The 15,327-nt window shown below is 41.7% G+C and overlaps 1 protein-coding gene across 2 annotated transcripts in view; it reads right to left on the reverse strand.

Annotated features, from left to right (window-relative positions):
- Nucleotides 1-14,398, reverse strand: part of CERS6 (ceramide synthase 6) — a 303,384-nt gene extending 288,986 nt beyond the window's left edge. Inside the window, exon 1 of one of the 2 annotated variants that reach the window (XM_028510062.2) lies at nucleotides 13,918-14,398. In XM_028510062.2, coding sequence (XP_028365863.1) covers nucleotides 13,918-14,087 — 170 coding nt within the window. In that variant the 5' untranslated portion in view covers nucleotides 14,088-14,398. The remainder of the gene's footprint in view (nucleotides 1-13,917) is intronic. The other variant, XM_028510063.2, reaches the window with a different exon arrangement.
- Nucleotides 14,399-15,327: the final 929 nt, after the last annotated feature.

The following is a 15,327-nucleotide window of genomic DNA, read 5'->3' on the forward strand; positions in this document are numbered from 1 at the left end:
CCAGTTCAGGTTTTCCTGGACTGAAGCGTTTCTGGGGCAGGCCCACATAAACCAGGAGCAGCTGGTCACTCTACAACAGTATCGCGGGCGCCCCACAGCAGCCGGGCTCTGCCAGGGCCTGCGTGGGTGGTACAGAGCAAGTCCTTTCATCTCTACAGGTGCCTGTGTCCTGGTATGTAAAATGGGAGGTGGGGTTTTCAGCTATGGGTGTATTTCTCAAAGTGCCAGTATTTCAGAACATCTGTGCCCTCAAAGACCATCTAGCAGCTGTGTTTCAAGAGGTGGGAGTAGGGGGTAGAAATAGTGTGCACTAGTGAGGAGGGATAGTTTTTCACTCTATCAATTCTATGTTAGAATTGGCTTTATGTGGTGCTAATAAAAAGCAGGTCAACTTTTAGTCAGTTTTATTGTTTGTTTGTGTTTTGACCTACAGGTAGCACAACCCCTTGTTGCACACACCCAGGGCAGACCTCTCTCCCCACCACTACAGCTCTGGTACCCGCTGGAGCCTGACCCACGACAGACTCGTGTTTTTGAATGAATGAGTTTTCAACTTCCTTTCTAAGGAGGAAGTCTGAAATGCTGTTAAACTATTACTGAATTAAGGAGAGGCAGTGTTTGGTAAGTTGTCATTCAACAGCCTGTGGTTTCATCTTTGCCTCACTTCCTCGTTTAAAGGACAGCCCACCACAAATGTCACACTTGGTCACCTCAAGATACCCTCTATCAACAACTAAAAAAAATAACAAGCTCGTTAAATATTTACACGAGAAACTACTTACAAATTATAATGAAACTGGGCAGTGCTAGGAAAGTACCCTTAGAGGAAAGCAGGTTCAAATCCCTTCTAAACTAATTTGGTTAGGTTAGCCATATTCATGCCAATGAAAGTTCAAATGAGGGGGGGGGTATGGGTTGGTTTCTCATAAGGAAAAATGTACATATATTTATTATTTTCAGCTGATTTTGAATGTCTGCATCTTCATAAATATGATCCCAAGAATGCTAGGCTGAATTTCTTTTTTCTTATGGATCAAATGAAGACAGCCCACTAGGCCTAGAAATTCTGAAAGAAATCAAGAGTGTCAGTCTCAAGGCTTTACTTCTTCTGGGAGGCTTTGATTAGAAAAAAATATTCCTGAGCTGTCTAAATATTCACATACAATCTCTGCAAAGTGCATTACATGCGTATGAGGTGGGTAAGGTCCAGTTCTCCACTATGCTAGGGTTATTTTGTGATGGCTACAATTGGAAGAATCAGAATTTTCCTTGGGAGAGAGGAGAAAGAAAGAGAAGGAGAGAAGGGGAGGGAGAGGAAGAGAGAAAGACAGTAGGGAAAGTAAAACTCAGATGATTTCACTGGCAACCCCAAGCAGTGAAAAGCAGAAATGGGGTTCATCAGTTGTGACATAAAGGGAAAACCAGTAAAAGGTTTCAGAAATTCAATGGTAAAGTCTCATTTCCGGAAATCAGGGTTCCAACATCTAGAAAGGATTTGTGTACGTGCCTTTAATAAACCTAAAGAGCACGCAATGACTACTTCTACGACCTAAGCACTGCCCTAAGCCCAATGCAAAAACTATTTCATTTTAATCCTCATGACAATTCTGTGTTGGGTGGAAACCAAGCATGGAGAGATTAAGTAATTTGCTCCTAGATAGTTAAGTAGCTTGGCCAAATTCAGTCCGGGCATTAAATCATTATAAATGGCAAATCTGATGTTTGCTATTACTGGTGGTTGAAAACACGATCAGTTTTCCCTTGAGACTACATGCAGTAAACAAGGACCATCAGGGCCAGATGGGGCAGTGGGGGGCAGACTGGGATATCTGCACAGGCATGCCTCCACTGAAAGGGCGTTTCCAGGAAAGCCCACCCAGTAGAAGCCATCTTCCCGGGCTACCTCCAAACACACAGCCCTTGAGAAAGCTTCAGGCTCTAAGTGGCACACAGCTGCCCATCACTTGTCTAAAATCCCACCTTTAGAAATAGTTCTCTGCCATGAAATATTGTATAAGCAAGTCTCTGATCTACAACCCACATCACTATCAACAGTTGAGAAGGCTAAGAAGCCCTCTCCTCCCTAAATAGGCACAGTGCTGAAGAGATGGGAACTTTGACGCCTGTCTGACACTCTAAATATCTACTCTTCAACAGAACAAGTAAATCCTCCAGTTCCAGATCAAATATATAAATAGGTTCTACTGCCGCTGCACCCTCTCTGCCTCCCCCTCCCCCACACACCCAACACATTAAATCACCTACTCAAGTAGGTACTAAATCATGTTCTATGGTATAAATCATTTTTTATTCAATGTGCATTTTTAATCATCAGTTTTTCTGAATCCCTTTTAAATATATATATGTTTTGCAGACAGTCCTCCAATATCACAGAGTAGGCACAGTCCCCATTTTATAAGCAAGGAGACCAAATTTCAGAGAGCATGCTGTCCACTATTGCATTGCTGATAAAGGACAGCATTTGGATTTAAACCCAAGTTCCATAGTCTTTCTGATATTCCATCCACTTTCCTTTTAACTCTAGTTAGGAATATACATTTCTAATTAATTGCAGTAAATGTAGAAAGCAGTGAGATAATTTAAATGCAGTCACCCTGCAGTCACCCACACACTCAAAGATACACACTCACCCACTAATGCACAAAGCCCTTATATTCTCTTAATCTCCACAATGCCTAAGTGACTGATTGCTTGGTTCTCAATTTTCTTTCACTCAAGCTATTGTGTCCAAAACTGCCACTCAGCTTAAACCACCAAGTCACTTTATTCTGCTTTGAAATGGTGATCTGCTAAGACAAGATCTACAGAGCCACTTAGACTAGCTGGCAGCCTTTACTCTGATAGTTGCCAAACTGTGTCCCTGGACAAAATTTTAGATGGTTTTCTCTATCCCCTCCCTAATTCTGTGCTTCCCCTCTGCTCCCCAAACCTCCCTGTATTTTTAAAGGATCTGTACCAATGATTATAGGAGGGAAGAAAGAAGGGAGGGAGAAAGAGAAGGAAAGTGGAAAGAGAGAGGCAGGGCACAGGAAGAAAGTGAGAGGAAAGAAACAAACACACAAACACAATCACAGCTTCAGGACGGCAACAACAGGCTTGTAACCTGAAAACCTCAAAGATAAGATGTGACATTTATGTAGACACTGGGAGGTCCTAGATTCCTAGGTCGCTGTGTGAAAAGGGCTATCTAGTAAAAGAACACAGCCTTCCTGCGATGGAAAACTATTTGTGTATCTCCACCCCCATTCCTGCCAAAACAACTCCCACATAGCAATTCTGAGGTAATAGAAGCAAAAGTAGGAACAGGAAGCAGGAGTGCTACAAGAGAAGTCCATTTTGAAGGCTAGTAGTGAGGAAAAGAAAGTTCTCCTTAAAAAAAAGAAAAGAAAACCCTGCCTGAAACATCCTCACAAATGAATTATGCAAAGTTTGTACCGTGAGCAAACATTAGTATAACATTTGAAAACTACTTTTCAATAATACATCTCTGCCAATGCTTCAACTGCCTTATGTTAAGCAGCATTTAAGTGAAATCATGTTCCAATTTTCAAGTGTTTAAATCACTTGCATATAAAATGGGTGTAAAATTAAATTGAAGGACAGGGAGGAGGGTCAGATCTGATCTTCCACAGCAAAAGCTTCCACAGGATGTATCTGTGGCCTCGGCCATCTGCCTTACTAGAACTTTATCCCATCATCCTGGTTTGCTTTAAATGGATTGGGAACTCACTTTTTCCTTTTTAATCCTAAGGAGTCTCTGAAACTGTACAGTGTTTTTCCAGAGTCACTTTGCTCTCCTTTTCTGTATATGCTAATTTACTATTGTTAAATTTCCATATTAACAAATGGACTGAAGGACAGTGTTTAGTCAAAGTGCCTCCCAAAGAGGCCCAGAGACTTAAGTGCTCTCTGGACATCAACTTTCTTTCCATCATCCCTCACCCCCGACCCAGGCATGTATGCCAGGTGATTCTGCAGAAAAGCAGGGCTCTCCTAGATCCCAAGGGGATTGTGCATTTTAAAACATAAAAACAGTGCTTGACGGAACTTAAATCAAGAGGCTGGGGGGTGTGTTACTAATGAGAAAACTGTCAAGCCTAGAAAATGAAACCAGTTATTTCTTGTAACTTTTTTTAGTTGGTGAATCTCCTTTGTTTCTTTATTATTATTTTTAGTTGTGGTAAAACTATAACATAAAATTTACCATGTTAAACATTTTTCATTTTTCAGTACAGTTCAGCGGCCTTAAGAACATGCACATTGTGCAACCACCACCACCGTCTGTCTCCACAGCTCTCAGCTTGCAAAACCGAAACTCTACGCCCATGAAACCATAACTCCCCGTGTCTCTCTCCAGTCCTTGGCAACCGCCATTCTACTTTCTGTCTCCATAAACTTGACTATTCGCGGTACCTCGGATAACTGCTATTACACAGTGTTTGTCATTGTCACAGGCTTATTTCACTTAGCATCATGTCCTCAAGGTTCATCCATGTTATAATGTGTCAGAGACTTTTTTCCTTTTTAAGACTGAATAATATTCTATTGTATGTATATACCACATTTTGTTTCCCCATTCATCTGTAGGACTCTTGGGTTGCTTCCACCTTTTGGCTATTGTGAAAATACTGCTATGAACCTAAGTGTACAAATGCAGTTGACAATGAATAAGGGGGTGTTAGGGGTACTGACCCCCACTCCAATATAGTCGAAAATCTGCAGATAACGTTTCACTCTCCAAAAATTTAACCACAACACAGTTGTGTCTAGGATTGGTTTTGGGAACCACCGCGGATTCCAAAATCCACAGATGCTGCTCAAGTCCTGCATATAAAATGGTGGAGATCCACGTCTAACAGTGGCCCTCTGCATCCTCAAATTGAAAGTCTGCAATCAGAGGTTGGCAAAAGTAGGTTTATAGTTGTAAGGACCCGAAACAGTTTATTCTATTATTACTATTTATTAATGTATGTTTGTGTTACAACTGTAACCCTCCTTTTGCCCACCCCTGTATAACTAGATCTACTTAGTTCAAACCTATATTGTTCAAGGTTCAACTGTATCTATTTGAGAACATGTTTTAAATTCTTTGGGGCATACACCAGAAGTGGAATTGTTGAATCATAGTAATTCTACTCATAATTTTTTGAGGAAACTTCATTCTGTTCTCCACAGTGGCTGCAACAATTTGCAATCCCATCAACAGTGCACAGGGTTCCCTTTTCTCCACATCCTCACCAACACTCATTGTTTGTTGACAATAGACATTTTGACAGGTGTGAGGTAATATCTCACTGTGGTTTTAATTTGCATTTCTGTGACACTGAGCATTTTTTCATATGTCTATTGGTCATCTGTATGTCCTCTTTGGAGAAGTGTCTATTCAGGTCCTCTGCCCATTTTTTAATAGGAATGTTTGTTTTTTTGGTGTTGAGTTGAATAAGTTCTTTATAAATTTTGGAGATTAATGCCTTATCAAATGTATCATTAATGAGTATGTTCTCCCACCCAGTAGCTTGTCTTTTTTATTATTGTTGATGGTTTCTTTTGCTGTGCAAAAACTTTTTAGTTTGAATACAGTTTCATTTTTTTTCTTTTGTCTCCCTTGCCTGAGGAGACATATCCCCCCCCCAAAATTACTAAGAGTAATGTCGCCCTGGCTGACGTAGCTCAGTGGATTGAGCACGGGCTGGGAACCAAAGTGTCCCAGGTTCAATTCCCAGCCACGGTACATTCCTGGGTTGCAGGCCATAACCCCCAGCAACCGCACATTGATGTTTCTCTCTCTCTCTCTCTCTCCCTCCCTTCCCTCTCTAAAAAAAATAAATAAAATCTTTTAAAAAATTAAAAGAAAAAAGAGTTCACTGTCTATGTTTTCTTCTAGGATTTTTATGGTTTCAAGTCTTACATTTGAGTCTTTAATCCATTTGAGTTTATTCTTGCCTGTGCTGTAAGAAAGTGATATAGTTTCATTTTTTGGCATGTATGTGTCCAGTTTTTCCAAAACCATTTATTGAAAAGACCATCTTATCCCATTGTATAATCTTGCCTCCTTTGTCAGAGATCAATAGACCATATAGGCATGGGTTTATTTCTGGACTATATTCTGTTCTATTGATCTATGTATGTGGGGGGGGGGGGGGGAGGCAGCTAATGCCAGTACCATGCTGTTCTGATTACAATGGCCTTGCAATATATTTTGATATCAGGTAGTATGATATCTCCAACTTTGCTCTGATTTCTCAAGATTGCTTTAGCCATTGGGATCTTTTGTGGTTCTACATACAAGTTACTTTTACCCAAATATTCAGAGAGAAAATATAAAGGAGTGTAGGCTCTATCACTCCAACTTCCTCTTTACCCTTTCTTTTAGGCTAAGTCTCTATAATAAAGTCAGGATATTATCTATTTCCTCCTCTTAAATGCATCCCTTTCACTATGTAGAATCTGAGAAGCTTTCTCCCTAAAGATGATGATGACTTAGATTGTGGGGGAGAGGTAGGAGGCAGAAAGAAATAAAATAGTATAAACATGTGACCAGAGAGCTCAAACCAACACAAGCCATTCTGCATTAAAAAAAAAATCCAAAAGCCCTGACTTTCCTATCCGAAAAGTTGGAAAGTGCATCCCAGTAAGGAAGATTCACACAAATTCACAGAAAGTGAAATTAAAATTATTAATATCTGAAATAATTCATCAGGAATAATATAAAAACACATTATAACAATACCTTTTTTTCAACTTTCAGAGCAAAAATATCCTCAGACGGTAATAATCTGTATGTTGATAAGGAAGTACAAATGGACATAATCTTTCTGGACACCAATTTGGAAATTTATGTCTACCAGGAACAATAAAATATTATCCTTTGGGGCTTAGAAATACTATTTCTAGAAAACATTCCTTAAGAAGTCAAAGACTTATAAACGCTCACTAGAAACAACCTAAATGTCCAACAACAACGTAGGGACCAGTTAAATGAATTACGGTCTATCCATGGTGTAGCATAAGATGAAATCATTGAAAATATTTCTTAATTAGTACATGCAAAATGTTCAGATTATATCATTAAATAGCAGAAGGTAGCATATAAAACTGGAAATGTACAGTATGATATGATATTTGCTTTAAAATAGGAGATCACTGAAATTATTAGAAGATCAAGAAACCTAGTTCCAAATGCCTACCTAGCTATTTTAAGCTATATAATGTTACATCCACTTCCTAAATTCCCAATTCTTAGTGTCATCTGTGAAATACAGGGCTTGGTAAATAAAGTAAACCAGATAAAGTAATAAATTCATACTAGGAAGTAAATATTAATTGTTACTCAAAATGAAAATGAAAACATTTTCATTAAAAACTGCAGTCATTAGCAATAGTCAAACACAAAACAAAACAAGTGGTGAGCTCCAAGTTGCAGCTTCAGTCCACGTGCTCTGCGTCTCCATCACCCACAGTGGCAGTGAACACTGATGAGCCACCCCTAAAAGATGTGAGAGTCACCATTTCGTGTTCAATTCTGCCATAGCATAGGTATTTCAGTAAATCCATGCAGACTGTGGTGCCAGAAGAGTGACAATAAAAGAGCTTAAGAAATAATTTTGAGGGAGAGTGGAAGAGGCCAAAGAATAAAATTTTACAAGTCAAGATTCTCAGGACATCACTAATGTAGAAGGATCCTTGTGCTACAGTGGCAATCTTGTTTACCTCCTATTTTTGCAAGTAAAAAGGAAGAAAAATAGCTCCCTAAAAACATTAACTGATACAATTAGTTACTAGCAAACAAAATCTGGAACCTCAGTATCTTTATTCAAAATGTTTAAGAAATGAACTCATCAAATGGAAAAGGGAGAGGAAAAAAGAGTAAGATTTTGAGAGCTGTGGCTTTTTTTCTTCTCCCCTTTACCCCCCCTCTGCCCAGCACCTCCCAACCCTCCAGCATTCCCCCCACCCTTAGTTCATGTCCATGGGTTGTACATGTAATTTCTTTGGCTTCTCTGTTTCCTATACTATTCTTAACCACTCTCCAACTATTTATGCCTACCATTTATGCTTCTTATTCCCTGTGCCTTTCTTCCCCCATTCTTCCCCTCCCCCTCCCACTCCCCCCTCATACCCCTCCATGTGATATCCATTGCTCTGGTCTGTTCCTGTTCTAGTTGTTTGCTTAGTTTTTGTTTTTTAAGTTCAGCTGTTGATAGTTGTCAGTTTGTTGTCATTTTACAAATGACATAGTTTTCATAGTTTTGATCTTCTATTTCTTATATAAGTCCCTTTGAGAGCTATGGCTTTTTAAGAAATAGATAACCAATGGCTTTAGACAATCTGGTTTTGCTTGGTGATGGAAGGGAAAATGTAAGTGCATGTAATAAACATTTAAAATCTTCTGTGTACATCACGGACCTAGATTGTAGTACTCACCAACAAAGCATTACCAGGTAGTAAAATAGGTGAGGAAAGCCTGAGGCAGATGCAGTGATCTCTTCCAAAGCCATGGGGCTGGCCTGATGATGGACATTCACTGAAACTCCATTTACCATCCACTGCCACCTGCCATTCCCCATCACAGAAGGGAAACCGCTTCTGAAATATCTCATATACTAGAACCCATAAAGAAAGAGATCTAACCCTGTCCATAGAGAATTCAAATACTTTCAACAGAAGAGTCGCAAGTGAACTCAAGAGTGTTCATTTCATCACTACTTGATGACATTAAATCATTTGTGATAATTTCATGTTATCTCACCTGCCTTCTGCAACATTCTAAGGCACCACCCATTAAGAGTAGTGTTATGCCTTTTATTCATAAATCAACCTATTAAAAATAGCTCAACTACTGCACCCTGTAAAGGCAAATCTTTTATTTTGCAAGATGAGAAAGCTGTACTAAAGTTCTGCAAAAAAAAAAAAACACCTTTGATTTTAGGTTGTTTTTCAATAAAACATCTACTCTAATCCAATTTTCCTCTCCAAGCCAGAACTTGTAGCAGGTAACCCCTATGTCTGACCCAACTGTTTCCCTCACACCAGCCTGGCAATCAGGTACCCATGTCTTAAGCTGAATCACGGCATCATTTAACAAGTCAAAAGGTACATTCATAGGATTAACTATCCAGGACTGGTTGCATGACAAGAGCCAAGTTTGTATGCAAGTTATTCTCAAATACTGTGCTGGTCTATTCAAACTGCCATAACAAAATACCATAGGCTGGGTGGCTTAGAAATAACAGAAATTTATTTCTCACAGTTCTGGAGACTTCAAGTCCAAGATCAAGGCACCAGCAGAATTGGTATCTGACTCACAAATGGGTATCTTTTTACTGTATCCTTACATGGTGAAAGGGTAAGGGTGCTTTTTTATATAAGGACAATAGTCCAATCCTCAAACTTTCCACCCTCATTACATGCTCATCCCAAAGTCCCCACCTCCTAATACCCTCCCCTTGGTGGTTAGAATGGCAACTTGTGGATTTTGAGGGGACTCATAAACATTTAATCCATTGCATATTTGTTAGAAACATATCTGATAATAATCAGTCTCTTCATTACAAGGAACATCCTTCAGTAATAAAATTCACCTGACACTCCAATTTTTCCGGGTAGTCATTCATTTCCAACTGTCCTCTCCCTTCTAACCACCAGGAATGCATTGTCCTTCATTCTCATTCATTCTTTCTCTTTGTCTCCTCTCTCTCTTCCTCTCCTCTCCTCCAGGATCTCAGCAAAGGCTGCTGGCAAGATGAAGATATTAAGTATACCCACAAGAAGAGTTCACTGGCCAGACATTCTCTCTGACATAACTGTTGTTCCTTGAAGGCCTGGGGACAGTAGGTCATTGTTTGACTGAATGGGCCAAAGCAAGACTGGAATAAGCCTCCTGAAGAATGACAGTTCTCACACAGCTGACCACTCTGAGCCAGACTGGCAGGGATGAGCTTCTCATTTCTTATCTAGCCATCACAAGAAGTCCCAGGTCTACAGTGGGTCCCATCTACACTTGCTGTGTCTATAGAATTTTCCTTGTTAGTTACTCTGAATACTATATAGCTTTTTGGAGCACAAGTGATAATTGCCCAAATGATTCTTTTAACTCAAATCATAACTGAAAAATATAAGAAACAAAAGCATTGGCTAGATTGTTTGAAAAAAATCTCTTTATTCTTAGATGACTTATTTCTACCTGCCAAAAAAAAGACATTCAGCCTGGTTTAAAGTTTGATGAGATAATAATTAGTAGCTACAGGAATCACATAACTACGAGGCTGAAAGCAACCTTAAACTACAAAGGCCAGCTGTTTCACCGTACAGGTGAAAATAAGGCAGAGAAAAATTAGGTACCTGCCACCAGTTTGAGGTATGTTTGACTAGAACTTGAATGTTCTAACTCTCAATCTAAACTTTCTACATCTCTCTCCTGAACCCACAAGGAAAAAATGCATTAATGTTATCCTTCCTATCAATAGTTGAAAGAATTTTTTATTTTCAAACAGAAATTCAGCAGCTTGATCCCACATTTATAAATTCCATAGCAACACACATTTTTTTAAATATTAAATTTTGAAGAAGCACGTATTATAATACCTGATAGTGGATTACTGAGCCCAAACAAGCATTACACCAAGAAAATTCATCAGATAGGCGACAATGCCACACCATTAAATAATATTTTCTTCCTTGTCATCAAGATAACAACATAATACACCAGTGTACACTACAATTTCCACTCTGGGAGAAACCAGCCAGCTTTTGCTTTTCACAACAGATATTTTACTATCGATCAAGACAGATCTGCAGCGGCCCTCCCTGCCCCTCGCCAGAGCTAAGGGGAGTAGAAAGGCTCTGCTCAAACCCACCAAGCTTTGGGCCATTCACACACTCAGTCGAGTCACTGAATGGAGGCTGCTCCATTTTAACCAGCCAAGCTGGGCATCCACATCGCTGTTCATATGGTACTATCACATAGCATTGTTCTGGCTGCCAGAGCCTCCACTGCCAACCCCGGCCTGCCCCAGGGAGGGTGAATGCAAAAAGCTAGAGCTGTTGAACTGGGCAAAAGTCCAATTCAGTCAATTCTTTACAGCAAGAAATTATATAAGACTAAGGAAAGAGTATTCAAATTTACTATTTTAGCCTCAACAAGGACATTACAGACCCCATGTAATGGAAATAAAGATCTTGGACAATCTATTTCATAGATATGTTCTTAGCTTTGAAATAAATGACAATAGAGGAAGAAAAACAAATAGGATGCTGAGGGAATTATTCCTATTATAAAAGCATTTCATTTCACAAAGTGATACACAATAGGCTCCTTTCGAACATGTTATACATTATAGAATATCGCAAAAAAATGCATGCACAACGTATTAGAGGGTACTGAAAGTGAGTTGTACCTCACTATTTCAGTTATGTTGATTCAGGTCTATGATGGATGCTAAGATGAAGGCCACAGACTGGATGCCAGAATGTGTTATGTCGGTTTGAGAAGAGGAACATGCCCAACTCGTAATTTGGGATACAACTCTACACTTGGATTTTTGAAGAACTGAGAGAGTCTGAACAGTAAAGTCTGAACAGTAAAGACAGAGTTGTCACTGCTACAGCAAGAAACAAAATAGACACCCTTCCTAAAGTCAGTAGCATCCTGTGTTTTAAAGGCCATACTGAATTACTACTCTGAACATTAATCATAAACTTTCACTTTCCATACAGACCATTAAATCATCTGCACTTGAATCAATGGCCTGAAAGAAACTGACCAACTCTACATACCCATCTGAGGACATTTGCTGTGACTGACAGTTGAAAGCAGCTGACCTCTTTGTGTAAATTCTAAGTCGCCAGATTGTGCAAAGGAAGAAAATACTGTTCAGGAAGAGGAAAAATGAACTTCCAGTTTTCAATGTAAATTTTTTTAAGGCAGAGAAAGTCTAAGTTTAAAGCTATCCCCATTCTCTAATTTTATTTTTCTCCAACCTAATGAACAGCCTGGAATCAGCTTTCTGCATAGCTGACATGGTTCTGTTTTCCAAAACATAAGACTATACATCTCTTTCAAATGCATAAGCTAGCTAAAAGTGATCCCACCCAGAATGTGTCAGTCAGAACTGATTAGATATCATTCCGCAACTGTGTGGAGCTCCTACAATGTGTCAACACAGAGCAACCTGCTGTTTCCTGGGAGTCTTCTTTTTTTGAGAGAGATTGCAAGGTTAGATATGAATTCCTATTTTCTATAAGTAATATTTGCTCTAGAAGCAACTCAAAACCTGCCAACACACCCACTTTTTCACAGTAAGTCTTGGTGCTAGACAGGATCAAAGAGATATCTGTACTGGATTCCAATCATTTAAAAACAGGTTTTTCAACCCTGGCCAGGTAGTTCAGTTGGTTGTCCGGATATGCCAAGGTTGTGGGTTCAATCCCTGGTCAGGGCACATACAAGAATCAACCACTGATGCATAAATAAGTAGAACAACAAATCTCTCCCTTTTATCCCCCCTCCCCCTTCCTCTCTCTCTAAAATAAATTTTAAAAAAACAAGTCTTTAAATCCGTTGCATTGTGCACCCTGAATCTCTGCATGAAGATAGGTCACTTGGTTCTTAAGCAACAATGTTGCCCATTGAAAAATGCACCTTTCTTAAACAAAAGATACTTTTTGTTCCCAGGAAGCTTTGTCTGTTGCCATTTACAGCACAAATGACAAAAATCCTCAATTTTCCTGCCATCCTCAATAGCAGGTTTTAGGCAAAAAGAAACAGCAAACAAAATAACAGAGCAGAAGCTTAAGAAACAAACCAAGGTAAGTAGAGGGCAGGAGAAGAGAGATGGAGTGGAAGTGAAAATGGAGAGTATCTTCTGTGTTCTAAGAAATTCAGCCTTTCCTGATGAAGGGGGCGAAGGGAGAAAAGAATAAAGGGGTGGTGAGGTTTTCAGTTGAGAAAGGACGTGTGTGCTGCTATCCCGGTTTTGTTTAAATAAGACCAAGGGAGCCACAGCAGGGCAAAATCTATTTTAGCGACTAAGACTGAATCAATGAAAGTAGCACAAGTTTCTTCATGACACAGAGTGGCTACCCAACCAAATCTGAGATTTATACAAGCAATAGTATGTGAATTCTTTAAAATTTTAAGTGCGTTCTGATACTCAAATTAAAGTATGGTGATTCATAGGAAATATCTATCAATTTAATATCACCCTTTTGCAGGCTGTGCGCCCCGTCCTATCATACCCTCTTTTAAAGAAACAGCTAACGGCCTGGGGTGCTGGAAACCTACAAACTAGTGTCACCTATTGCCCAGGACTGTGGGCCTGACACTCAATGTCACCGACGGAAACTAAACAGCGGCCAGAAGCCGAGTCCCTGACGAATTCGTGAAGCACAGTCCAGATAATCCGTGTGCTGGGTGAATGGACTGAAAGTGTGAGCGGTTCCTCCGACCTCCCGGCCGCGTCCCTAACGTTTCGGGCTGTCAGGTGGGTGGCAGCGAGCCTCGGCAGGCAAGCCCTACCCGCCAGCCCAGCGTGTTCGCAGGGTGGAGAGGAACACATCCCACGGAGCACACAGCGAGTCCCACAGCGGACCGCTGCGCTCACCTTTGTTCGCCTGGTCTCGCTGCAAGAGGAGAGCCGGCCACGGAGGAGTGCGGGAGCCACCCCAACGCTCTCGCGGCTGCTGCCTGGCGCCCGGAGGAGTCCGTAGGCAAGCCAGACTCGGTCTATTATCTCCGAACCACAGCGGGACTGAAAAGGTCAGCAACCCCTTCCCCGAACACAAAGGTTGGGAGGCGCGAGCGCTGGGGGCGCGGATGCCTGAACCACAGAGCACACGAGTGTGCGTGTGCGAGCGTGTGTGATAGGGGGAGGGGAGGGGTGCTCCAAACCTTCTTACCTCTCGAAGAGAAGTCGCACCATGAAGATGCAAAAGGCCAAGGGGAAGGCGAGATAGAGGTCCTCCGCCTGCGGGAAGGTGGCTTCCTCCGTGTTTTTCAAGTCCGCCCAGGTGACATTGTGCGGCAGCCAAAATCTCTCATTCCAGAACCAGGCTAAGATCCCTGCCATCTTGCTTTGTCCACTCCTGTCCCGGCTCCCGCGGCCGGCCCAGCTCTTTGCTGTGCAGGTCGCCCAGGGATGCGCGCGGCTGGCCCAAGCCTGTGCTCCCGCCGCTGCCTCTTTCTCCGCGACCGGTGCTCTCGAAGGCTCGCGGCGAGCCCCAGTTCTCTCTTCCCTCTGGCCGGGCTGTGGAAAAGAGCCGCCTCGCCCGTCACGTGGCACCCCCGCGGCTCTTCCTGATTGGTTGGCCCTCGTGTCAAGCAGCAGAGCACACGCGGCCAGCTCGCCCACGCCCGGAGGGAAGGGCGCAGCCGCTGCACCCTGGGCGCGGGGCACTGTCCGGGAAGAGCTACCTGTCCCTGTGCTCACGGTATTCTCACTTTATGCTTTAGACAGCGACTTGGGGCCGCCCCCCACACACACCCTCGTTCACCCCTCGCACATGCTCAGAATGCCGGCCCCTGCCCCACTGGAGTTTCAGGGGTTTCAGTCTACTTCCCGTGCGCCTGCAGGCAGTGAAGAGGCAAGTAGGGGCCAGGGCGATCTTCAGAACCACCCCCAGCACTTTAGAGAAAATAGCAAAAGGAGAAGTGGGGGGCGCAACGAGCAAGGGAGGAAGAAGTAACAGCAAAGGAGAGTCATCCACTCCAGAGGCAGGGCAAAAATCAGGAACTGAAGTCATGAATGGTTTGACAAGAGCCATCTACCTCTACCCCTCATCTTCCCCCCATCTCTGACCTTCAGGCCTCCTTATACTATTTCTGGTCACCACATCAGTTCCCCCAGGGAACAAGGCCCTCTTATTTTAATTTATGAGGTGGTAGAAGAATTCAGGCACTTAATTGCTATTTGATGATGATGATGATGATGTTGACAGCAATTGCAGTAGTCTTTAAAACAGCCCCCTCTAAAGGAACCTCTGAGAAAATGCCAGCAGACCACATTTTGGCTTCACAGATCAGTAGAGAACTTTGCTATTTGAGAGGCTCATTATTAATGCCTTTCAAACCTGAAACCTTTAAGGCATTAGCCCCTAAGATCTAACCCAGGCACTTTCTCTCCCACAATATTATTTCCTCACTGATTCGGGAGTTATGTGTGAATCATTTCAGTGGCCCGTGCAGATATTTTGCTCCTTTTTCTTACAATCATTCATTTTCTGCCTGATTCTGCCAGTCAAAGTTTGACTGGACCTTTCCAAGAGCTTATAAACAGGCCTTAACGCATACTTCTTTACTCTCCTGCTCTC

The sequence above is a fragment of the Phyllostomus discolor genome, chromosome 4 (assembly GCF_004126475.2).
Source record: "Phyllostomus discolor isolate MPI-MPIP mPhyDis1 chromosome 4, mPhyDis1.pri.v3, whole genome shotgun sequence".
NCBI lineage: Eukaryota > Metazoa > Chordata > Mammalia > Chiroptera > Phyllostomidae > Phyllostomus > Phyllostomus discolor.